This window comes from Sciurus vulgaris (assembly GCF_902686455.1).
Source record: "Sciurus vulgaris genome assembly, chromosome: 6".
Lineage (NCBI taxonomy): Eukaryota > Metazoa > Chordata > Mammalia > Rodentia > Sciuridae > Sciurus > Sciurus vulgaris.
This window is the reverse complement of record NC_136466.1, coordinates 61,983,439-62,007,610: the sequence shown is the minus strand read 5'-3', so window position 1 is coordinate 62,007,610 and position 24,172 is coordinate 61,983,439. Positions and strand designations below refer to the sequence as shown.

The 24,172-nt window shown below is 44.2% G+C and overlaps 1 protein-coding gene across 1 annotated transcript in view; it reads right to left on the bottom strand.

Annotated features, from left to right (window-relative positions):
* The window catches only part of CSF1R (colony stimulating factor 1 receptor), a 28,202-nt gene extending 15,341 nt beyond the window's left edge, over positions 1-12,861 (bottom strand). Inside the window, exons 1-8 of the mRNA XM_079144756.1 lie at positions 12,576-12,861; positions 8,255-8,512; positions 7,566-7,850; positions 6,327-6,463; positions 5,511-5,670; positions 2,955-3,141; positions 382-497; positions 107-227 (exon numbers count right to left, since the gene is read on the bottom strand). Coding sequence (XP_079000882.1) covers positions 107-227; positions 382-497; positions 2,955-3,141; positions 5,511-5,670; positions 6,327-6,463; positions 7,566-7,850; positions 8,255-8,512; positions 12,576-12,624 — 1,313 coding nt within the window. The 5' untranslated portion in view covers positions 12,625-12,861. The remainder of the gene's footprint in view (positions 1-106; positions 228-381; positions 498-2,954; positions 3,142-5,510; positions 5,671-6,326; positions 6,464-7,565; positions 7,851-8,254; positions 8,513-12,575) is intronic.
* Between the last annotated feature and the right edge of the window lie 11,311 nt (positions 12,862-24,172).

Below are 24,172 nucleotides of genomic sequence, written 5' to 3'. Positions count from 1 at the left end.
GAGGGTTTGAAGGTCCCCAGCATGGGCATGTCCCTTCCACTCATGGGGGACCAGCCCCTGCCCCGCTCCTTGGCTCAGGTGAGGGAGATGGTAGGAATTCACTTACCTATCAATGTGGCCCCTGCACTGTAACCATGTCACGTTGGGCTGGGGGTACCCAGAAATATCACAGAACAGGGTGTCAGAGCCATTGATGGGGGTCCATGTGACACTGACCTCGGGGGCATCTGAGGAGGAAAGAAGTGGTGGAAGAGGGAGAGATCAGCCCCAGACCTGCTCTCCTGGCCACCCTGCACTGAGTCTGCCCTTCCTGACCCTTCTCACACACCCCCAACCCCCAGCAGCCCAGGAAGCAACACCTCAATCTTGCCCATCACTCACATCGCAAGGTGAGTTCAAAGGTCAGTGCACTCCAGCCTCCTGCGTTCCGGGCCAGGAAGGAGTAGCGGCCAGCCTCTGCGGGCTTCAGGCGTGGCAGGGAGAGGCTGGAGGTGTACCTGCAGGAGAGGGGCAGGAGTCCATGAGGCCAGGACAGTGGGGCTCAGGCAACGTTCTTAAAGAGTTTTGTTTTCTTTTTGTCAAAGTGTCCAGAGCACAAAGTCTGGCTGAAAAAGGCACTTGAGCAGGGTGTCATTCAGAAAACCAGATAGGGGAAAACCAGTCACGCTATTTCCTTTACTGATCTTCTCATTAAAAAAAAAAAAAAAAAAAATGTTTTTTTGAGGTTTAGTAGAGGTGATGTCTGCAGGTGCTGGGAGTCACATCCCAGGCCCCTGCTTTTACCACTGTGTCTGGACTAATTTTCGCATTCATGGCAATCCTTGCTGAAAATCCCTAAAGTGACAGCCTGCCAAGAGTGACTGTGGGCAGGACAAGAGGCAGGATGTAGGGCTCTTGTTCTGAGCTGGTTTGCTACTGACTGGGGGTCAAGTCCTGGCGCTGGCATTTCTTGGCTGTGTGATACTGATGGCCTGAAGATTAAAGTGACTTGTATTTGGGGTGCTTGACCCAGATGGCACTCATTTAGACATTGCATTTAGTGGTACCCTTTATTATAGAAAAATTCTGGAACCAAACACTAATGACAAAAGTCATCCTAGGCTGATTCCAGGTAATTTTTTGTGTTATTTTCTTAATCTCTATTTTAAAATTTGTCTATAATGAATGCATTTTTTAGGTAATAAATACATTTGTTCAAAATAAATAACAGTAGGCCTGGGGGTGTAGCTCAGTGGTAGAGTGCCTGCCTAGCAAGTGCAAGGTCTGGGGTTGCTCCCCAGGACCAGAAGAAAAATAACAATACTACAAAAATTTTGAAAACTATATCACATTACCAATTCTTGCTTGGAACATGTCTGTAGTCACAACTAGACTAAAATCCATGATATTCAAAAGGCATTCTCATTCTGCCAGATCTTTGTCGTGAGGAACCTTCTACACAAGTCAGTGGTTTTTTTTTTTTTTTTTTTTTTTTTTTTTTGACATGGAACATTTCATGAATTCTCATGTCATCCTTGGGCAGCGGCCTTGCTGATCTCTGTATCATTCCACTTTTCATATACTGGCCGTGGAAGTGAGCCCACAAGTCAGTTCTTGAGGTAACTAACATCTACCTCTTCAGCTGGAAAGAACTTTTTTGGGTGACTTAAAAGCATCATTATGAACACACCCTCACAAGAGCTAAAATTCAGTGGTTGTTTTGTGTGCCGCCTTGTCTGACCTGTATCGAATGATCCCAAACCACTGAGTCTTAGGTGATCTCATGGTTTCTTTTCATAATGTCCCTGTTGCTTATAAGGAATCTCAAAACCTACCCATGGACCAACCTCAGACCAGAGTTTTACAGACTCCAGCTCCAGAACTTCTGCTTTAGGCCAGAGAGATAGAAAACCAGGTCAGAAGGACCAGAGAGGAACTGAGAGGAGGAAGATGAAGACAAGGGGAATCTTGTTGCTTCTGCCAATTGACAAGCAAAGTTCTAGGAGTCAGTGAAGTTGGGACTTCAGGGAATAGAATGAGCTCCCCAGAATTTTGCAGGTGGAAGGTAGCTAAGAGATTATTTGAACTAGGGATGGCAGATGGTTTTCTCTCATGCACCAACTGTGCTGGAAACCGTGCATGGGGACTGTGTCCAGGACTCTGAGGCTGCATCTAAACTCTGCAGGAATGAGTAGCAGAAAAAGTTCAGGGGCATCTGTCATGAATGTGAGAGGGAAGTGTGGCAAGCATACCACATATCGGCTGCCCTTGATCAAGCTGCACTATCTCATCCTGATAGAACAGGTAAGAAACTTATTTTAATACCCAGCACTGGTATCCACTTGGGGAGGTAGCTTTCTTGTTTAGAATCATCTTGGTTAGGCCATTTTGGATGGGAAGGAAAGATCCTGACATAGGCTAAGGAGACAGGAAAAGAGATGTCTAAGATGCTGGACATGTGGAGAGCACAGAATTCTGGGAGTGGAAACATGGCAGAAAAGAAGACAAGGAGTGAGAGTATGCTCGGAGGTGAGTCCCGAGCCTGTGGAGAAGGGCAGCCAGGGAGAAATTCTTGTGTGTGTGTTTGTGTGTGTGTGTGTGTGTGTGTGTGTGTGTGTGTGTACCATAGGCCCTTTCAAGAACTTCTAATGCATCTGTGATTGTATGACACTGAGTCCCTCTCACCCTAAACCTGTGTGTGGTAGAGACTGTGCATTCAATATTGGAATGTGTCTTTGGGTGACAATCATAGGAATAGAGGTTGTTTTCTACATCTGCATTGGTCGTGGAAGAGGAGAAGGAATGCTGCCTAATACTGAAGTTCCATAGGCAGGGAAATTGAGCCAAAGAAAGAGAAGGGGACTCTCTCAAGGTCACACAGCAAGGTTGGGATGTGACCCAAGCATGCCGATTCCTAGCTAAAGCATCCTCTATCTGGCCGAGGGACTATGCAAGCAAGAACTGACAGGTGGTACCTGTAGGTGTCCTTGTTGGTAACAAAATTGAGCTTGGGATGGTAGTCAAAGAAGGGTCCCAAATATGTCCAGTTGAAACCTTGTAGGCCAGGGTAGGCCTCCACCTTGACTGTGAGGTCAAGGTTCTCACCCACAGTCACCTCCTGGAGGAGTTTCTGCTCAGAGGTCAAATTCAAATAGGCACTCTCTGGAAAGCAGAACACATAGATCTGATGTTAATGGGAGGATGCCCTGGCTTATTTGTTCATTCAGTCATTCACCCCTTCATCCAAACCCTGAACCCCTACTATGTGTTGGGCTCACAGTGTCTACCCCATCCAAGACCTCCCTCTGACATCTTCTGACCATCCATTCATCTATCCATCCCAACCAACCAACCATCCATCCATCCATCCTTCCATCCATCTATCCATCCTTCCATCCATCTCTCCATCCCTCATCCACCCATCCAAACTCCCACCACTTCCCACTACCTCCATTATCACCCTAGTCAAACCACCATCACCTCTGACTCAAACCACCGAGGTAGCCTCTTAACTCATTACATTGGTTCAAGCCTTGTCTCCCTACAGACCATCCTCAACAAAGCAACAGAAAGCCCTGTTAAATCTTGTCATATCCAAATCCATTCATGTCCCTCTCTACTTGAACCTTCCAACCACTCACCATCTCTTTTAAAAGAAAAAGCCCAAGTCCTTACATTGGCCCACAGGGTCCCAGGAATCTGCCACCTCCCCGCTTTACCTCTCTGACTCCACCTTTTATCCACTTCCCCTTGCTCACTCCACCCTGGCCAATTTATTCCTCCAACATGGCAAGCACAGTCTGTCCCCCTGCCTGGAATTCTCTTCTCCAGAATTTGTGTTTTCCTCCTTTGCCAACTTTGAGTCTTTGCTCAGATGTCAGCTTGCCAGAGAGAACTTCTGTGTTAAACTGCAAATGCGGCTCAACTTATGTGTTTTTAAAATTCCACTTATTGCTTTTCTTCTCCCATCTAGAACACAAGCTGCATGTGGGCAAACATTTTCTTGTTTCACTTGCAGCTATATCTTTGGCATCCAGAGCAATGTCTGGTGGACAGTGTAAAGGAATCCAAGCAGTTATTGAATGATGACTGTATGCCTGTGCTAGAAAACAGATGGAATTAGATGCTATAAGTGGGGGGACAATTCTACATGCTTTTGCCCTTCTTCCCCTGTAAAGTTCCCAGCACAGAATGGGGCTACAGCAAGGCCCATATTCCATGTAAGTCTAGTGCATTGCATGGGCTCCAGAGTGATGATTCAAACTTCCTCCCCCCGCCACCAAACACTGACAAAAAATTCATGGCCATGGTCAGATCAAGATGACTCAGCCTGTTCCCACCCCAAAGAACTCCTGCTTTGCTTTGGGTTCCCAGTTCAGTGACTACCACTGTCCCCCCAAGCCCATTACTGGGGCAGAGTGGGGGAGGTCATCCTCTCCTGCATCCATTCACCTCAGGAGCCAGCAGCTCTTTCTGGTAATCTCTTCTACGTCCTTCTGGATAAGGTGGTCTAGTACCCTAGGCTGGCACCCCTAGCCTGAAACTCTGCAGCCACTGCCCTGACTGTCCCCAGCCTCCACCCTCCATTCCATCCACCCAGCACCAGACTGTACCTACCCAGATAACATCCCCTTGAGCACACTTAGCATGTACTGTGTGCCAGCATATTTTTTAGAAATATGATCATTTAGTTCTCCCACCATGTCTGTGAAGTTGTTATCATTACAATCCCCATTTTGCATCTAGGGAAACTGATGCACAGGGAAGTCAAGCAACCTGCTGCTGGTTGGCAGAGTCAGGTCAGAATGCTGTCCAGAAGTGTGTGCTCCTGACCAACACAAGAGTGTCCCCTCTGCAATCTGAGCCCCTCATCCTCCCCTTTAAACCCAGAAGTGACTCTCAATAGGGTAAGATGCAACTCATTCACCTATCGCCTGGCTTCTGCTCCTGCCTCCACTCCTCTATGGCCACTGTTCCACCACTCCTCAGCCCTGCTGTTGCCACCTTCTCTCCCTCGGTGTCTTATGTATTCCATGCTCTCTTTGCTCTTCAAATATGCTGTTCTCTCTGCCAGAAGGACTGTACCCTTCCTCTCTTATCCCTTGGTCCATCAACCCACTTCATTCCTCTGGTCCCAGCTTGGCAGCCATTTTCTCCAACCTGAGTCAGAGGAACCCTTGGGTACCCCAAGCTTCCTGCATGATCACACCAGGGGATCACTGTCTATTCCTGTGTCCCTGTGACATGAATGTCCCAGGTTTGGAGGAATGAAGGAATGGGCAGGTAAACAGACGCAGCTTGATAGGGAGGTACTGGGCTCCAATCCCCAAACCAGAAAGTATGGTGCTAACTCCAAATATGGCAGGAGCTCCAAGGAGAAAGAGCGGGTCCCGGGGGAGGATCTGGGACAGCAGATATAGCTGCCCAGCCAGGCTCAGGATAAAGGCAGTGACCTCTCTGCCATTAGCCTTTTCCTTCTCAAAACCTGCTGCCCCTCCCCCAGGATTCCTGCCCCCCGCCTTGATGCTCACCTACCACCCGGAAAATCATGGAAGCAGAGTGGGTGCCCTGGGCATTGGTGGCCACACAGGAGTAGTTGCCAGCATCTTGGAAGGCTACATCATCCAGGTTGAGGGTCAGAACTTTGTGGTAATGGTTATCACGGAAGTCAGATTGTTGAGCGATTTTGAGCTGTAGCCAGAAGGAATGGGAATGATATACTGAGGTTGCTAAGGGATTAGAAAGTTCTGAGTTCAAATCCTCAGCCTTTAAGAGTGCTATTTGCCTGTCCTTGGCAAGGGACCAAACCCTAAGTCTCAGTTTCTTCATCTATAAAATGGGACTAATACCAACCCCAGCTTCTAGAGCTATAGTAAGTGGTGAAGGAGATTTGCATGCAGAGGGCTTAGGGTTGTGCCTGGCCCACTGTATGCAGTGGGGGAGGGAAGGGGGCTGTTAAAAGCAGCCTCCTGTCCTTTCCTCCTGGGAATACTCCTTCCATCTCCCTCTCTCACAGAATCTGAAATAGCCTTTCTATCCCTGGGCTTTGAAGGTAGCCTAGGAATGCCTTGCTAGTGAGCTCATATCTGACTCTGCAGCAAAGGTCTTGGGTCAAGGGATCAGCAAGGGACCAGAGCACATCCTCCCTGACAGCAGCAAGAGCCCGAGTCCTGGTTCTGGATCAGCTACACACGGTAAGGTCTTGGTGAGTCCCCTCCTTCTCGGGCCTGGACTGTGTCCTCAGCCCAGAGAGCTAGTTTGGGGTGAGGCTGGAGGCTCTGCCCTGCAGGGCTGGATGTGCTGAAAGGATGGGCAGACTTCCCCTCACAAACCCCCCAGGGGCTGACCTTGGTGTCTCCATGTTTGAGGAAGATGTCAAAGTCCACGTCGACGTTGCTGGATGAGCATACAATCTGGGCAGCCTCCCCTCGAATCCGCACCAGCTCTGCAGGCTCCAGTGTCAAGGTTGGGGGCCCTGGGAGGACTGAACCAGAGACAAGACCCCTGAATACCAAGGGCCAAGCTGTCACCCTGCTCCATGCTATGGACTAGGCTACTGGCCAAGGTCCCCACCATTCTTCTGTCCTGAATCCTAGAAGGCAGTCTCTATGCCTCAGTTTCTCCCAAAGTAAGTCCTGTCTCCCAAAGAGACCTTGGGAAGTCCCCTCTGTCCATCACCACTGTCCACCACTCATCCCAGTCCCACTACCATTGCATGCTCCGGACTTTTGCAACAACTCTCTTAAAGGCCTCCCTGCCACCCCACTGCCCCTCTATAGCTGAGGGTCCTCCTGGCAGCCAAAGTGACCTCTGAAAAACAAACCGAATGGTGCTTCTCTTCTGAGTAAACGTTCAGTGGCTTCCCATCACTCTGAGAATAAAAGCCAATGTGCATCACACACCCTGACCTGTGTCCCTGCACCATGGCCGCCGGGGGCCTTCTTCTTCCGGAGGACCGGGCACTCACCACTCCCTCCTGGAATCCCGTCCCTCCCATGTGGTGAAGGGTGGCTGTTCTCATCCTTCAGATCCCTGTTTGGTTAGGACCTTCCTCCAGAGGCCTCCCAGGACCAGCGTAGAGAAATTAGGCTCTCCTCTATGCCTGCCCCGACCTCCCCGGGTGCTTCTCTTGGTTTGTCGTTGATCACAATTTCTATCTACTGTTTCTCTTGCCTGACTCTCCAGGACAATGTCCCATCCATGCAGGGGGCATCCCTGCAGCCAGCATAGCGCCTGGCACACATCAGGCATGGAATCAATTCTTGTGCCGGTGACTGTGGTTGAAAGTTGCTCTGGGCCGGTTTCCCAAGGTCCAGAGACACTCAGGATGCAGGGAGAACTCCTTCTCTGCGAGGCTCCTCCACCCACCATGCTTTCTCTGAGCTGCCTATTTGGTGTTTGTCTAGCAACTCACGGTGGGAGATGATCCTGCCCTTTGTTAGTTACTCGCAGTGGTTCTAATGCCACCCAAAACACCTTGCCCCCATGGATGACTGTGGACCGGCAGGAAGGAAGACGTGGCAGAAGGGAGAAGTCTGTTACCTACCCGCCCTACACGCCTGGCCAGCCCCTCCCGCCCCACTCACCTTTTTGCACGTTGAGCCGGATGCCAATTGTCGTCACCATCTTGCCATCCACCAAGGCACCGCACTGGTAGTCCCAGCCATCAATGAACCTGGCCTTGTGAATGGTGAAGCCGTACCAGGGTGAGAAGGAGTAGTTGGTTTGGCGTGAGACTGGCCGGCCACGCACACGCATCAGTGAGACACCCGCCTTCAGTGAGGGATCGGTGAGCAGGCAGGGCAGTAAGGCATCCTGACCCTCGGACACTGTCACCTCTTCTGCCAACAGGTTCCAGGGATGGACAGGGTCTGGGATAGAGGGGGACGTAGGTTACAACTATCCTCTCTACCTGGACATTGGTGACAGAGAGGCTCAAAAGGCTGACTAGTTGCCTGAGGTTACACCAGAGCAGGGTCATGACGCTTCAGCGTGGGCTTCTGGAGTCAGATGCGCTGGGTACTTGATGCTGTGTGACTTGGGCAAATGACTCAATTCCTCTGAGTCTCTGAAAAATGGTCATAAATATTGAGCCCACCTCACTGGGTAATTGTGAGGACCATAATAAATCAGAGACATGCCACAAGTCCTTGTTCACAGTGTTCACTCAGTAACATGGAGTTGGTTTATTACGAACATTAATGGGGCAGACCTCCTGGTCATTACCATGAGGCCTGCTGGGCCAGGCTTCTTGAAGAGGGCTCAGAGTGCTCACCTTTGACGAAGAGGTGGATGGTGGCACTGCCCCCCAGGGCGTCTCCAGGCTCAGTGCAGCGATAGGTCCCCGTGTTTTTGAAGGTGGCATTGTTTGTGGTCAGGATGCTGCTGGGGGCATTGGGGTCCAGGTTCCAGTAGGGGGAGATGGGGCCGTCCCATTCCACACTGCCATTGCCCACACACCGCAGGGTCACCGTTGTTCCGGGTTCCACCACCAGCTCAGGGCCGCTGGGCTCAATTACTGGGGCCCCCTGACCTGCCGGGGGTTGTGGATAGAAGTGAGGCCTGTGAGCACACCCGGGGCCGTCCCCCCAACTCTAAGGTCAGCGGTCCTTTGGTGGGTTCAGTGCTGAGCTGGGGTCACCTTGAACAAGTCTGTGCCCCTCTGGCCATTCACTCAGCTCCCAAACCCAATCCTACCTAGGAATAGACTGACATTTTAGTGTCCAGGAGGCCTGTCCTTTGAGAAAGGAGGCTAGCCGATGGCTTGGCTTCTGTCCCACCATGTCCCCAGCCTCTCGCTCAATCTTCCCCGTGTGATGGCAACATTTGTGTCCCCAGAGTGAACTCCTTCACCCTTCACAAAGTGGCCACACCTCCAGTGCTGAGCCGAGGGCCCCGCTCAAGGCAGGGCTTAAAGAAGCAAATGAAGAAATAAAGTAGTGGAATGTTCATGGTCAAGTCCTCTGACTTAATTCACACAGGGAAGAAGGAAAGGGAAGCAGACTCTCTCGGCCCAGCAGTGAGAGAGGTTCTGGGTCTCCTGCTATACTCACTCCCAACACCGCACATCTAGTTTGTAGCACAGTGGGAGGGCTCAGAAGTGCCAGGCCTCAGTTTCCCCACTTATAAGATGGGGGTCAATAATCTTACCTACTCAGTGGCATGTTAGGTGGTTTAAATGTGTACAAGTCTTGGTATATCACCTGTCTCCATAAATACTCAGCACGCTTAGTCACTATGTCTGTGACGTAGACCAGGCCCAGCTCCCGCCTCCCCGCACTGCTGTGTTTACTAGGGAACCAATCTCTTTTAAGGAAAATTTTCTTGAAGGAGAAAAGAGAACTTGAAACTCCTATCAAGCCTTCGGGGAAGAAGGTCCGTTGCCTCTGCAGTGTCAGCATTTTTCCAGGGCCTAAAATAGGGGTGAAGGAGGGAAGTGAGAGCTGATTCACAACCTGCAAGGGGCTGCCAGGCGTCCTGGTCTGCGTGGGCGGAAACACATGGCTGGCGTCCCACTGGCCCGGCTTCCGCTCAGCCTGCAGCCCTTCTACCAGGGATGCTCTCACTTCTGCTTCCTGGCCACTGCCCCCGCTCCAGGCAGCGAGACCCCAGGAGAGGCAGGGCCATCTGTTGGGCCTCAGGACACCCTGGGCTGTGAGGCTGGCTCTGCCGCTGTCCCCTGGCCAGTCTAACCTTCCAGTTGTAGCCCTTTCTGCTAGTGATGGGCCTAGTGACAAGCCAGCGGGGGAGAGGGGGGTCCTCAGGGCTTCAGAGGAGTTCAGGGTTCTTCCTTGCTTTCTACTAATACTCCTTACATGGGTGTCCCCCCCTTGAAGAGCCCCAAATTGGAAAGGTATCCTCTCTCAAATGATTTCAGGATGGTTTAATTTATGTTCTGATTCCAAGTCTGTCAGAAATGCACAGTCTCCCTACCTGAGCAGCTGTTTCTACTTTTTTGGTGGGGGTTAGGGGGGCAACTCAGGGGCACTCAACCACTGAGCCACATTCCCCAGTCCTATTTTGTATTTTATTTAGAGACAGAATCTCATTGAATTGCTTAGTGCCTCACTGTTGCTGAGGCTGGCTTTGAACTCACGATCCTCCTGCCTCAGCCTCCTAAACCGCTGGGATTACAGGCGTGCGCCATTGAGTCTGGTCCCCTGTCTGAGTTTCTAATCAGCAAAAAGGATTGAGTAAACTGTGCATACTGCCAAGACCGATGGACAGTTGGGGTTGTGGCTGCCAGCAAGAAGGACAAATGTCATTTCTTGCAGCTTTGCGGAAAATCTCAGCGGGGCCAGTACTGCCCTGTCACCTACTCCCTGACCCTCCAGGGCCCCAGCCTGGGCTTTGTTGCAGTAAACAGCATGCAGAGTGAGTTCTCACCTGAGCAGTTTCAGAACCTGCTTCTCCCCTTGCCTGTTGGGGAGGTTGCTTTCCTTGAGAGATTCAGGTGCTCTTCTGTCTGCTGGGAACAATCCCAGGTCCCACCCCAGAGCTCTGCTGAGGAGGAGATGACAGGCAGCTGCCAGCTCCCTCACTCCCCGCAGTGCTCCTGCCTGGGCTGCTGCTTCAATTGCTACATTTCCAAGGTTCCTTCTGGGCTGGATACTCTGCTATTTAAAGGTGTCAGCCTCTCAAAGCTGTGGTGGGAACCTGCCCTCGTCCTGGGTTCTGTGACTTGGATTGTGCTCTTTTCTGCCCCTGTCTCTTCTCACAGGCGCTTGCTTCTCCCTTCCCCTCCCGGCCTATTCCTCTGGCCCTGCATTGGTCTCCTGAAAATGTGGTCAGGGAAAGGCGTCTGTCTTGTTTTGTCCTGTCCTGTTGTCCCGGATATTCACGCAGGACAGGGCTGACACCCTCGGCTTCCGCCCCCAACTTCCCCTTGCTGGCTTGGCTGGCGGGAAGGACAGCCTGCTCAGCGCCGCCCCCCCCAAAAACCCCATCACTCCGGGCTGAGGGGCTTGAATACTGACCACGGTCTCTCTTGCACCCGTCCGTTCTTCCCCTTTCTAGTCTCAGCTCCCAAATTGTCCCCACGTCCCAAACCTTGCCAGCTTGCCTGACAGACACTGCCACGTCCACTCCCCGGAGGCACTGTAGTCACTCCTCCTGCACCCTGAGCCCAGCCCCTCCTCACCTGACGGGGAGCAGCAAGCCGCTCCCATCGCTAGGTGCTCCTACACCACCCTAATCCCACGGCAGCCCCACGACACCGCTTACCACTAGTTTCCAGCCCCTTGTCCCCCATCTTCTTTCCCTTATGGCTGGACATTAGACAGAGCACACCACCCCTAAACACACACACACACTCTGCCCCACAGTTGGATCCCTGGGATGAGGACAAGGCAGTGAAATCAAACTCATGGAACTTTCTGGAGTAAGAGGAATAGCCTCTATGTTAATTGAGACACGCAGGTATGTAAAGCATGTATTTGACACGCTGCACTGAATTGTACATTAAAAAAATCTGTGCTTTCTAATGCATGTAAGTTGTATCCCAATTAAAAAAAAAAAAAAAAAAAGAACAAGCATGCTAGCCATTGATATTGGCTGAGCCAGCAAAAGGCCCTGGGCGTGCCATCTCCCCAACAGGGAAGAGACACCACCTCCCCAGAGACCCCTGTGGGGAGCCAGAGTGAGGCTGCCCTTCCTCCCCAAGCCCTACTGTCCCCAAGACCCCTCTAAATAAGCAGACAATACAATAGGAAACATGCTTGTTGGGCCAATTGTGACCCAAATGTGCTTACTGGGCCAACAAGTCCAGCACTCCAGCCCCTACACGCTAGTTAGGCATCGTCCTTGATGGAAATTCTCAATAGCTGCTGCTGCCTGGAGGTTGGAGGTGGGTGGGGTCCCCCTGCCGCTTTCCCTCCTAAGACCCGGCAGCCTATGTCTGGGAGGATTCTAACTGGGGAGACCCTCATTGGTCTTCCTCAGGTCCCCCGCCAGCCCCATACCTCTTTCTCACCAAATCCCCCATTCTTGAGCCCTGGGTCAGAGAGGCCATCCTCTTGTCTCTCCCGCTTAGCCCTAACCCAAGCCCACTGCCCCTTTGGGCCCTTCTGAGTTGAGTCCTGCCTGGAACCATGGAGTCCTGGGCTGTCAGAGCAAGCAGAACCATCGGAGGCTCTCTAGGACCTCTCTGCTCAGTGCAGGGCTGCTCAGCAGCCTGGACATCTCCTAAGAGCTTGTCAGAAATGCAAAATAGTAGTTCATGTCTGAGACCTACAGAGTCAGAGTCTGCCTTATAACAAGATCCTCAGGCAATTTCCCCTACACACAGGAAAGTTCCAAAAGCACTGCACTAATCTAGCCCAGCACCACACCCGCACCTGCCACCGAGTCAACGAAGTCCTGAGAGTATCAGGGTCTTGCTCAAGACACTTGGTGCATTGATGGCCTAAGCTGGGACAGATCCCAACTGGGCTGGTTCTGCCCAAGCCACACTCTTTCCCCCTCTACTGTTTTTCCAATGTAGTCCAGTGCTGGGGAGATGGAAGGAGAGAGTGGTGACACCCAGGGACTGGGCTCCCAGAGCCCTTTCACAGGCAGTCTCTGTCATACCCCCATCAAGCCCCCAGTTCTGTTCTTACCATGCCAAGCTGTGGTCGCCAACAAGACCAGCATAGTCCCTGGGCCCATGGCCTCCAGGGAACGGTGGCAGGCTGAGGCAGGACTGGAGAATAGCAGGGCACCAGGCTTCCACTCCCAGCTCTGCAGGGATGGGGACCTCTGGGCATACGCTCCTCTCCACTGCGCTGGCTGTTTGTCTTGTTTTCCTCTTCCTCCTCCTTGGGCTGATCCTCTCCTTCCCCTTTTAGCTAGGCAAGGCAACCACAGAGTTTGGAAATCTTGGGTCTCTAAAAGAAAACAAGCTGTGACCCCCACGGGGAGGGAGTAGAGTCTGGGGCAGGGCCAGACTGATTCTGGGGGGAGCTGGCTAAATTTGGGGACCCTCTGAAGCCACCTCCAAAGAGCCCCTGGAAAGACGATGCCTAAGAGCAAAGCAGTTAGTTAAAAGCATGAATGGGGGGTCTCCTGAGCAATCGGGGGCCACTGTTTGAGCCAAAAGAGAAGTTGGGTTGGTCTGGGAGAGCCTGATAATAATGGCATGAGGTTTCCACGCACACTTACCAACCTTGACGTTCACACTCACTGTCTCCTTTGGTTCTCACAAAACTTTATGTGGCAATATGAAATTGTGAAGTACATTTGTCTTTATCCCACATTTCCTGGTATTCAATTCCTAAAACCCTAGAAATCTTCAAGATGTTAAGTGCCCTTTTGTCAGCTAACCAGGACCATGGCAGCCCCCAGGCAGTTTCAGGGTGGGGCCTGGTCTCCAGAAAGACCAAGACAGGAATAGAAGTTTGGGACTTCCAGCCCTACCCAAGCAGGAGGAGGCTCCTGGAGGGCTGCCCAGCCCCTTCCCTCATACTGTGCTCCATCTACCTCTTCATCTGAGGGCGACTGGTATCCTTTGTCATATTCTTTATAACAAATCAGTGAACGAAAATGTTTCTCTGAGTTCTGAGAACCACTCTAGCCAGTTAATCAAATCTGAGGAGGGGTCTTGAGAATACTAATTTATTGGCATCTCAGGGGAAGATAGCTTGGAATCTGAGCCCTCAACCTCTGGGACCTGAGCTATCTCTAGGTAAGTGGTATCAGAACTGAATTGAATTGAAAGACACCCAGTTGGTGTCCCTTAGAATCGATTGCTTTTTGATATGTGGGAGAAAAAAGGCCCCACATATTTGGTCACAGTTATCTTCTATACTGATTGTAGAGAACACAGACAACACTGAGTTTTCTTATTCTGATAGGTAGATACTGTTACCATTCATTTTGAGATGAGAAAGCTGAAGCTCAGAGAGGCTGAACACCTTGAACTTGTTCATGACCATACAGCTCCCAATTGGTGGGAGTGCGACTTGGATACAGGCAGTCTGGTTATTCAAGTGTCTTTTGTGGATTAATTAAATTATTTATTGTTACAAGAAGTCTAATCGTTCTGCCATAATTCTTAAGAAAAAATAGTATTTCTCCTCCTCCTATTCCAGAGGTAATTGTTTTTACTTGATTCACTTAGTCTTCTTATTTTTAAGTAAGCACGTTGTAAAGTTACTTTTTGAAACTGAAAAAAAAAATCCCTCAATATAACAATGATCCAAAAAAATGACCATTCTTCCCTTGTATTCAGGTGTGTGTATGTGTCTAGATACTCTTTTTCTAGGAAAAATGTTTTGAATCTTTAATGAATATAAACCAAAACAGACTCAAGAAGAAATAGAAAATTTGAATAGACCTATAACAAGTAAAGAAATTTAATCAATAATCAAGAACCTCACAACAGAGAAAGGACAAGATAACTTCACTGGTGAATTTTACCAAGCATTTAAATAAGAATTACTACCAATCCTTTCAAACTTTTGCAAAAAGCTGGGTATGGTGGTACACATCTATAATACTAAAAAGGCTGGGATCATAGCTCAGTGGTATATTGCTCCTGAGTTCAATCCCCAATACAAAAACAAAACAAAACAAAAAAATTCTTCCAAAAAATAGATGAGGGAACATATCCTAATTCATTCTAGGAGGCCAATTATTATCCTGTTACCAAAATCAAACAAAGGCATTTCACAAAAAGAAAACTATAGACTAATACAGATAGATGGATAAAGATGCAAAAATTCTAACAAAATATTATCAAGCCAAATTCAAGAGCATATTAAAAGGATTACACAGAGTACACACCATGACCAAGTGGAATTTATGTCAGAATGCAATGTGTGAAATTTTAATGTGTGAAAATCAATGTAGTGTACCATATTAATAGAGGGAAAATACTACAGGATCATCGGAATTGATGCAGAGAAAGTATTTGACAAAATTCAACATGCCTTTGTGATTAATACGCACACACACACACACACACACACACACACACACACATACACATATATATAATCTGACAAACTAGTAATATGAGGGAACTTGCTCAACATGATTCAGGACACCTGTGAAAAAGCACACCTAGCCCAATGGTAAAAGACTGAAAGCTTTCCCCCTTAGTTGGTGGAGGCCAACTCTTTCATCATTTTTATTCAATGTTGTACTGGAAGTTCTAGACAGAGCAATCAGGAAGAAAAAGAAATAAAGACATCCAAATTACAAAAGAAGTAAAATGATCTCTATTCATAGATGACAGGATCTGATATATAGAAAAACCCTAAAGGATCCACAAAAATAAACTATTACTGCTAATAAATGAATACAGCAAGGTTGCAGAATGCAAGATCAACACTAAAACTCAATCATTAGTCTACATACTAGCAATAATCCAAAAAGGAATTTTTCTTCCACATTTTTGATTGGTGCATTATAGTCAAGCATAATGATGGGATTTGTTGTTACATATTCCTACAGGTACACAATATAACAATATAACTTGGCCAATATCACTCCCCAGCCCTTGCCCCCTGCCATCCCTTGGTTCCTTTCCTCTACTGATCTCCCTTTGATTTTTATGAGATCTGCTCTCACCTATCTTTTCCGTTTTCCTCTCTAGCTTATGCATATGAGAGAAAACATATGACCCTTGACCTTCTGGGTTTAACTTATTTTGCTTAAAATAGTGGTCTCTATTTCCATCCATTTTCCTGCAAATGACATAATTCCTTTTTATTTATGGCTGAATAAACTCCATTGTGTATGCATACCATATTTTCTTTATAAATTCATCCATTGATGGACACCTAGGTTGGTTCCATAGCTTGGATATTGTGAATTGTGCTGCTATAAACATGGGTATGTATCACTGTAGTATGATGACTTTAATTTTTTAAGAGTGGTTTAGCTGAGTCATGTGATGGTTCCACGCTTAGTGTTTTGAGGAAACTCCATACTTATTTCCACAGTGTTTTACTAATTTATAATTTCACCAACAGTGTAAAAATGTTCCTTTTTCTCCACATCCTTTGTTGCATTCATTATTATATTTATTCTTGATGACTGCCATTCTGACTAGTATGAGATGAAATCTCAGTACAGTTTTGATTTGCCTAAACCTAACCTACTTGCTAATGTTAAACACCTTTTAATGTATTTAGTTGGTTATTTATATTTCTTTTTTTTTTCTTGAGAAGTGTCAGTTTAATTCATTTGTCCATTTATTAGTTGAGTTATTTGATTTTTGGCGTAAAGTGTTTTGTGTTCTTTATATATTCTAGATATTAATCCTCTGCCAAAAGAATAGCTAGCAAAGATCTCCCATTCTGTGGGTTCTCTCTTCATATTCCTAATTGCTTCCTTTGTTGTGCAGAAGCTTCTTTTTAATTTGATACTATCCCATTTATTAACTCTTGACATTATTCCTGAGCTTTAGAAGTCTTTAGGATTCTACTGAGAAAGTCATTACCTATACCTATATGCTGGAATATTGACCCTATATTTTCTTCTAGGTGTTATATAGTTTCTGTTCTAATTTCTAGGTATTTGATTTATTTTGAGTTTATTTTTATGCAGCGTGGAAGTAAGGGTCCAGGTTCATTCTTCTATGTATGGATAACCAATTTCCCAGCACCACTGGTTACAAAGTCTGTCTTTTCTCCAATGTATGTTTTTGGCACCTTTGTCAAGGATCAGATAAATGTAGATGTGTGGGTCTGTCTGTGTCTTCTTCTGTACTATTGGTCCATGTGTCAATTTTGATGTCAATATTATACAGTTTTAGTACTACAGCTTTGTAGTATAATTTGAAGTCAGGTATTATGATGTCTCCAGCATTGCTTTCTTGGCTTAGAATTGCTTTGGTTATTCTGGGTCTTTCATTCTTCCAAATGAATTGTAGGACTGTTTTTGTTTGTTTGTTTGTTTTTTAGTCCTGTGAAGAATGTCATTGGTATCTTGATAGGGATTGCATGGAATCTGTATATTGCTTTTGGTTGTATGTTCATTTTAACAATATTAATTATGCCTTAATATTGGGAGGTCTTTTCATCTTCTGAAGTCTTCAATTTCTTTTTCCATTGTTGTATAGTTTTCACTGTAGAGGTCTTTCACCTACTTGGTTGGGTTTATTCCTAGGTTTTGTTTGTTTGATTGTTGAGGCTATTGTGAATGGAATTGTTTTCCTGATTGTTTCTCAGCAGATTCATTGTTGGTATATAGGAAAGCTATTGATTTTTGTATGTTGATTTTGTAACCTGTTACTTTGTCACATTTGTTTATTAGCTCTAACAGTCTTTTGGTAAAATTCTTTGGATTTTCTAGGTGTAGGATCACATCACCAACAAACAGTGACAATTTGACTTCCTCCTTTCCTATTTTTATTCGTTTTATTTCCTTCTTTTGCCTAATTGCCCTGGTTAGAATTTCTAGCACTATATTAAATAGGAGCGTTGATAGTGGACATCCTTGTCTTGTTCCAGATTTTAAAGGAAATGATTTCAGTTTTGCCCCACTTACTATGAGGTTGGCTTTGGGTTTTCATATACAGCCTTTATTATGTTGAGGTAGCTTCCTTCTATTCCTAATTTCCTTAGTGTTTTTTATGATGAATGGGTACTGAATTTTGTTGAAGGCCTTCTCTGTGTCTGTTGAGTTGACTGACTGATTTTTTACCTTAATTCTGTTTATGTAATGAGTTATATTTATTGATTTGCATATATTAAACCAGCCTTGCATCTGTGGAATAAAACCAACTTGATTGTAGTTACAATCATCTTAATATATTAAGAAGATTTGCTAGTATTTTATTAAGTATTTTTGCATCTAAGTTCATCAGGGATATTGGTCTGTAGCATTCTTTCCTTGATGTGTCCTTATCTGGTTTTGGTATGAGAAAAAAATTGACTTTATAGAATGAGTTTGGAAGTGTTCCATCTCTTTCTATTTCATGGAATAGTTTGAGGTGTATTGGCATTAGTTATTCTTTAAAGGTTTTGTAGAATTCAGCTTAGAATCCTTCTGGTCCTGAGTTTTTCTTTGTTGAAAGGCTTTTTATTACTGCTTCTATTTCATTACAGGTTTTTGGTCTGTTTAGATTTTCTATTTTTCTTGATTCAGTTTTGGCAGATTGTATTTGTCTAGAAATGTGTCCATTTCTTCTTGATTTTCCAACTTATTGGAGTATAAATTTTCAAAATACTCCTAATGATCTGCTAGATTTCTGTGATGCCTGTGGTGATTTATCCTTTTTTTTTTTTTTCTTGTGATTTATCCTTTTTCATCTCTAATTTTATTAATTTATATTCTCCCCTACCCCCTGTTAGTTTGGCTAAGAGTTTATCAATCTTGTTATCTTTTCAAAGAACCAACTCTTTGTTTTATTGATCATTTGTATTTTTTTTTAAATTCTGCAGTTCATTGATTGGCTTTGATCTTAACTATTTCCTTCTGCTGGTTTTGTTATTGGTTTGTTTTGCTTTTTCAAGGGTCTTGAGATGCATTATTAGATTGCTTATTTTGGATCTCTCTTATGCAGGCATTCATAGCTTTAAACTTGCATCTTAAAATTGCCTTCAGAGGTTCTGATATGTTGTATCACTATTCTCATTTGAGTCCAAGATTTTTTAAATTTTTCCTGTGATTTTTTTCAGTCACTCATTCATCATTCAATCTCCTTGTATTTAAAATTTTTCCAAAGATTTTTGTCCTGTTGATTTTTTGATTGTGTTATGACCTGATGAAGTGCAAGGAATAATATCATTATTTTTTGTTTTTGCTAAGAGTTGTTTTGTGAACTAAAATATGATATATGTTGGAGAAGGTTCCATGTGTAACTCAGAAGAAAGGATATTCAACTGTTTTTAGATAAAATATTCTGTAGAAGTTTTTAAGTCCATTTGATTTATATACTTTTAAGGTCCAAAGGGTCTTTACTAAGGTTATGTCTTGATGTCCTATCTAATGGTGAGAGAGATGTGTTGAAAGTACCAATATTATCTATCTGAGTCTTCAATTTAAGTAGTATTTCTTTTATGTAATTAGTCACACCCACATTTGGGCCATAAATATTTATTATTGTTATATTTTCTTGTTGGATTATTCCCTTTACCAGTTAAGTGAGCTTCTTTGTCTCTTCTGATTAATTTTGGCTTAATATCTGCTTTTTCAGATATGAGAGTAGATACTTTTACCTCTTTGGGGGCTCCATTCACATGATACGTCAATTTCTATCCTTTCACTTTTAGCCTGTGACTGTCTTTGACTGTAAAGTGCATTTTTTGCAAACAACATATATAGTTAGGTCTTGTTTTTTAATCCATTCTACCAACGTATGTTATGTTTAATTGAAAAGTTGAGACCATTTGCATTCAGTGTTATTACAGATGTTTATTCATTCCTGCCATTTTGATTCATTTGTAAAGTTTAATTTGGTCCTATTTCTCATTTGCATAGCTACTCTTCAAAAGAGATTTATTCATTTGTGAGCTCTGGGGTTTGTTTTCATTTCTTCTGCATGGAATATTTCTTTAAGCAAGTCTGTAGTGCTAGTTCAATAGTCATGAATCTTCTAGTTTCTGGTTATTGAGGTAGATTTTTATTTCTTCTTTGATTTTGAAGAATAACTTTTATGTATACAGCAGTCTTGGCTTGGTAGTCTTGGTAGTTATTTTCTTTCAGGACTTGGATTGTATCTAAAAGCCCTCCTGGCTTTTAGAGTTTGTGTGGAGAAATCAGAAGTGATTCTGATTGGCTTGTCTTTAAATGTGACAGTATGTTTTCCTCTCAAGGCTTTTGAAAATCAATTCTTTTTCTATATGTTAGGCATTTTAATTATAATATGTTGTGGAGAGGTTCTTTTTGGATCTTGTCTATTTGGGGATCCGAATGACTCCTATGTGTGGACATCCATCTTATTCTGAAGGTTTGGAACATTTTGTTATTATTTCCCTGAAGAAGTTATCCATTGCATTAGCCTAAATCTCACAACCCTCTTCAATTCAATGATTCTTAAAATTGGTATCTTAATTGAAAGCACCCAAAACCACTCCAGACACAGGAACTCTCGCAAGAGATTTTATTAACTGGACAGGGAGGGAAAGAGAGAGAGAGAGAGAGAGACAGAGAGAGAGCGAGAGAATGAGGGAGAGAGAGAGAGAGAGAGAGCAAGAGTGAGTGAGAGAGACAGAAAGCGAGTGAGAGACAGGAGGAGAGAGAGAGAAACAGAGAGGGAATGGCAGTGGAGCTATTCCTAAGTATCGGGCTAATAACAATGGACCAATGACTGGCGAGGAAGTTCATGGCCTAACAGTCTGGACCAATGACTGCCAGGTATGTTTGCAGGCTGATGAGCAGACCAATGGCTGGCTAGTGTGTTTGCAGACTGACGATCCAGGTTGTAAAATGGTGTGTGGGGAGGCAGAATACTAGCCACAGCAAAATAGCAGATCCGATGCCAATATTAATGTTTTTCCAGAGTTCTTGTATATTGTGATCATGGTTCCTTATTTTTTTCTTTAATGCTGTCTGAATGTTGAAGGCTGTCTCCTTTGTCTTCCTATTGTGAGATTCTGTCTTAATCATAGTCTGCTCTACTATGGAGACTTTCAAATGAACATTTAATTTGATTTATTGTATCTTCCATTTCCATGATTTCTGTTTGGTTCTTTTTCAATATTTCTATCTCTTTATTGAATTTCTCATTCACATCCTACATTGACTTTTTTTTTACCCATTCAATTGGTTTTCTGTGTTCTCTTGGAATTCATTGATCACTTTCATAATGATTCTTTTGAAATCTTTGTTGATATTTTATCCACTTCAATATGGCCAGTTGCTGGTGAATTATAAACTGCAGTAGGTGTCATGTTACCTTGTTTTTGCATATTTCTTATATTCATGTGTTGCATTTTATGCATCTGTTATGAGGGATTTCTCGTCTACTCTTATGGTGGGCACGTTCAAGAAACAGTTTTCACTTCTCAAAGTGTCCTAGAGTGATGTAGATTGAGACCATCTTGCTGCTGTAGTAGTCACAACCTTTGTGTTAATTCTCTCTGTTTTGCCATAGCAGTGGATGTTCAAGGTAGGATCTGGGGGCCTTCCTAGCCATATCTACTTGGGGCCTGATCATTAGTTTGGGTTTTTGTCCCTTCTATTCTTTGAATTATGTTCTAGTTGAAAGTTGAGTGTTGATAATTTGTGTATGGAGCAAGGTGCAATGTCTTTTAATTAAATTTAGTTCAGGAGAGGCGTCTCTACCTGTGAACTTGTAGTGTCCCTGTACTTTCCCAGCACCTTACAGAAGAGGGAAAAACAAACAATTGCTACAGCCAATGCAAACAAGATACAGCTTTAAAATAAATACTGGTTCCTATTAGGACATCTATAGTGTTAAATGCAACAAATAAGCCAGAAATGCTGGAGTCAGCAATTGCAACAGCAAAATCAATAAGTAACCATAAAGTAGATTTGACATTAAAGCAAACAATAGGTGTCAACTATTTCATCCACAGAAGTAATAATCACAAGAACATTAATGGTGGGGTCAGAAATTATATAAAACAAGTCAGTCTAAGAGACTGTAGAATATGATTAATCAAGAGAAAAGGAAATGTGATAAGAAAGGTAGAAAAGAGTTTACAACTTTAAAAAAGTGAAAAGAGAGAATGCAGGAAAGATGTAGGAGTTGATGGTTATGAGGAAGGAGGAAAAAATAGGAGATACAAAGAAAAGGGAGAGAGAGAGAGAACAATAGAATTTGACTGTTAGCAAAAGAAGAAAAGACAGAAAGAAACAAATGAAAATAATACAAAACAAAATCAAAATATACAAACTCCAAACCCTAACCCTCAAAAGTAAAGGCATGGAAAAATAGTTACATTTATATGTATGTATATATATATGCAAATACATGTATATATATATAATATATATATATATATCCATGAACCAATCAACATATCAAGAACATACACACACACACACACACACACACACGAAAAAGATTCTTTTTTTTATGTTTATATTTTTTAATGGAAGAAGAAACCATGCATGTTTTAATATCCAGGAAACAGGGCAGAAAATTGAATAGAAGCTAAACTTCTCTCAGAGGGCCTTATTGTGGGGTCATTTTAATATTTTACATAATTAACAAGCAAAATTAACTTTTGAGAAAATAATCCCCCCAAATTGAAAGCAAAGCAAATGAACTGAGTCATTTAATGAGTTGGTTCCCAGAGGAGATTTCACAAGATTTTAAAATACTTTACTATATACTACTAAACACAAAAATGAAATACCCTGCCTTCCCTGTCTTCCCCCCACCCCCAGAAAAAAGATTTTAGTAACCACAATGTCGATGGTATTTTTATTCTGAGACTGTGTATGTGGGTGGTGGGGTGACGATAAGGAAAAAGCACATTGGTGTCTGTAGTGAGTGCTATTGTGTACATCTATCAGAATTGAGGCATTCACACCCCCTGCTGTCGCCAGTGAGCACTCAGTTGATTTGCCATTTACATTTAGAATTATCACCAGCTGGAGAAAGCTGCATCTTCCAAAGTCCTGGCTTCTTTCCCAGGACTTCCTGCATCTGTATTGTAAAAACCGAGGCCCCTTGGCTAAGGCAGGGCAAGGCCATCCCCACTCTCCTGCCATCCATGGATCAACTGTGTCCTTCATTCTTCCCTCTGCCTTATCATTTCTTTAGACCCTCACAGGTTTTGGTCCCCAAGGCATACTACCGTATAGATTTCACACATAAATCTCCATCCTAAGTCAGTTTTTCCAGGAAGCCCCTCAAAGTAGTTATTGTCAAGATGAGTTTGAGGAAACAAATTCTTTTTGTTCAACAAACGGTGCTGGGAAAACTGGAAATCCATATGTAGTAAAATGAAATTAAACCTCTATCTCTCACCCTGCACAAAACTCAAAATGGATCAAGGACCTAGGAATTAGGCCAGAGACTCTGCACCAAATAGAAGACAAAGTAGGCCAGAATCTTCTTCATGTTGGCTTATGATCAGACTTCCTTAACAAGACTCCCAAAGCACAAAAAATCAAAGCAAGAATCCATAAATGGGAAGGATTCAAACTAAAAAGCTTTTTTTTTAACAACCAATAATGTGAAAAGAGAGCCTACAGAGTGGGAGAAAATTCACTTCAGATAGAGTACAAATCTCCAAAATTTATAAATAGCTTACAAAACTTTACACCAAAAATACAAAGAACCCAGTCAATAAGTGGGTCAAGGAACTAGAGAAGATATACAGGCGATTAGTAAATATATGAAAAAGTGTTCAATATTTCATGTAATTAGAGAAATGCAAATTAAAACAACTCTAAGATTTCATCTTACTCCAGTTAGAACAGCTATTATCAAGAACACAAACAATAACAGATGTTGGCGTGGACATGTGGAAAAAGGCCACACTTTTACATTTCTGGTGGAGTTGCAAATTGGTGTAGCCACTCTGGAAAGTAGTGTGGAGATTCCTCAGAAAACTTGGAGTGGACCCGCTTTTTGTATCCCATGCCTCAGTTTATACCCAAAGGACTTAAAATTAACATACTACAGTAACACAGTCACATCAATGTTCATAGCAACTCAGTTCACAATAGCTAGATTGTGGAACCAACCTAGATACCCTTCGACAGATGAATGGATAAAGGAACTGTGGTATATATGTACAATGGAATATTATTCATTCATAAAGAGGAATAATATTATGGCATTTGTAGAAAAATGGATGGAATTGGAGAATATCATGCTAAGTGAAATAAGCCAATCCCCAAAAATCTGAAGGCTGAATGTTTTCCCTGATTAGTGGAAGATCATATATAATGGGGGTGGAGGGGTGGAGGGTGAGAGAAGAATGGAGGAACTTTAGATTACATAGAGGGAAATGAGAGGGAGGTGGGGACGGGAGTATGAAAAATGGTGGAATGAGACAGACGTCATTGTCCTATGTACATGTATGATTACATGAATGGTATAAACCTACATCATGTACCACCACAGAAATGAAAAGTTATACCCCATTTGTGTACAAGGAAAAAGATTCTTAATGAAAAAAATAAAAGAATCATTCCCACTGAGGTGGTCAAAATAGTCAACCAGAATGAATGGTCACTGTCAATGCCTGACTCTCTTTGTGTTTCTTCTTGAGCTGTGTACTGAGAGCAAAAGCAAGGACTGGGGTTGTTAACCCCTTCCTGTTTTTGTGTTGCTCTCTGTGCT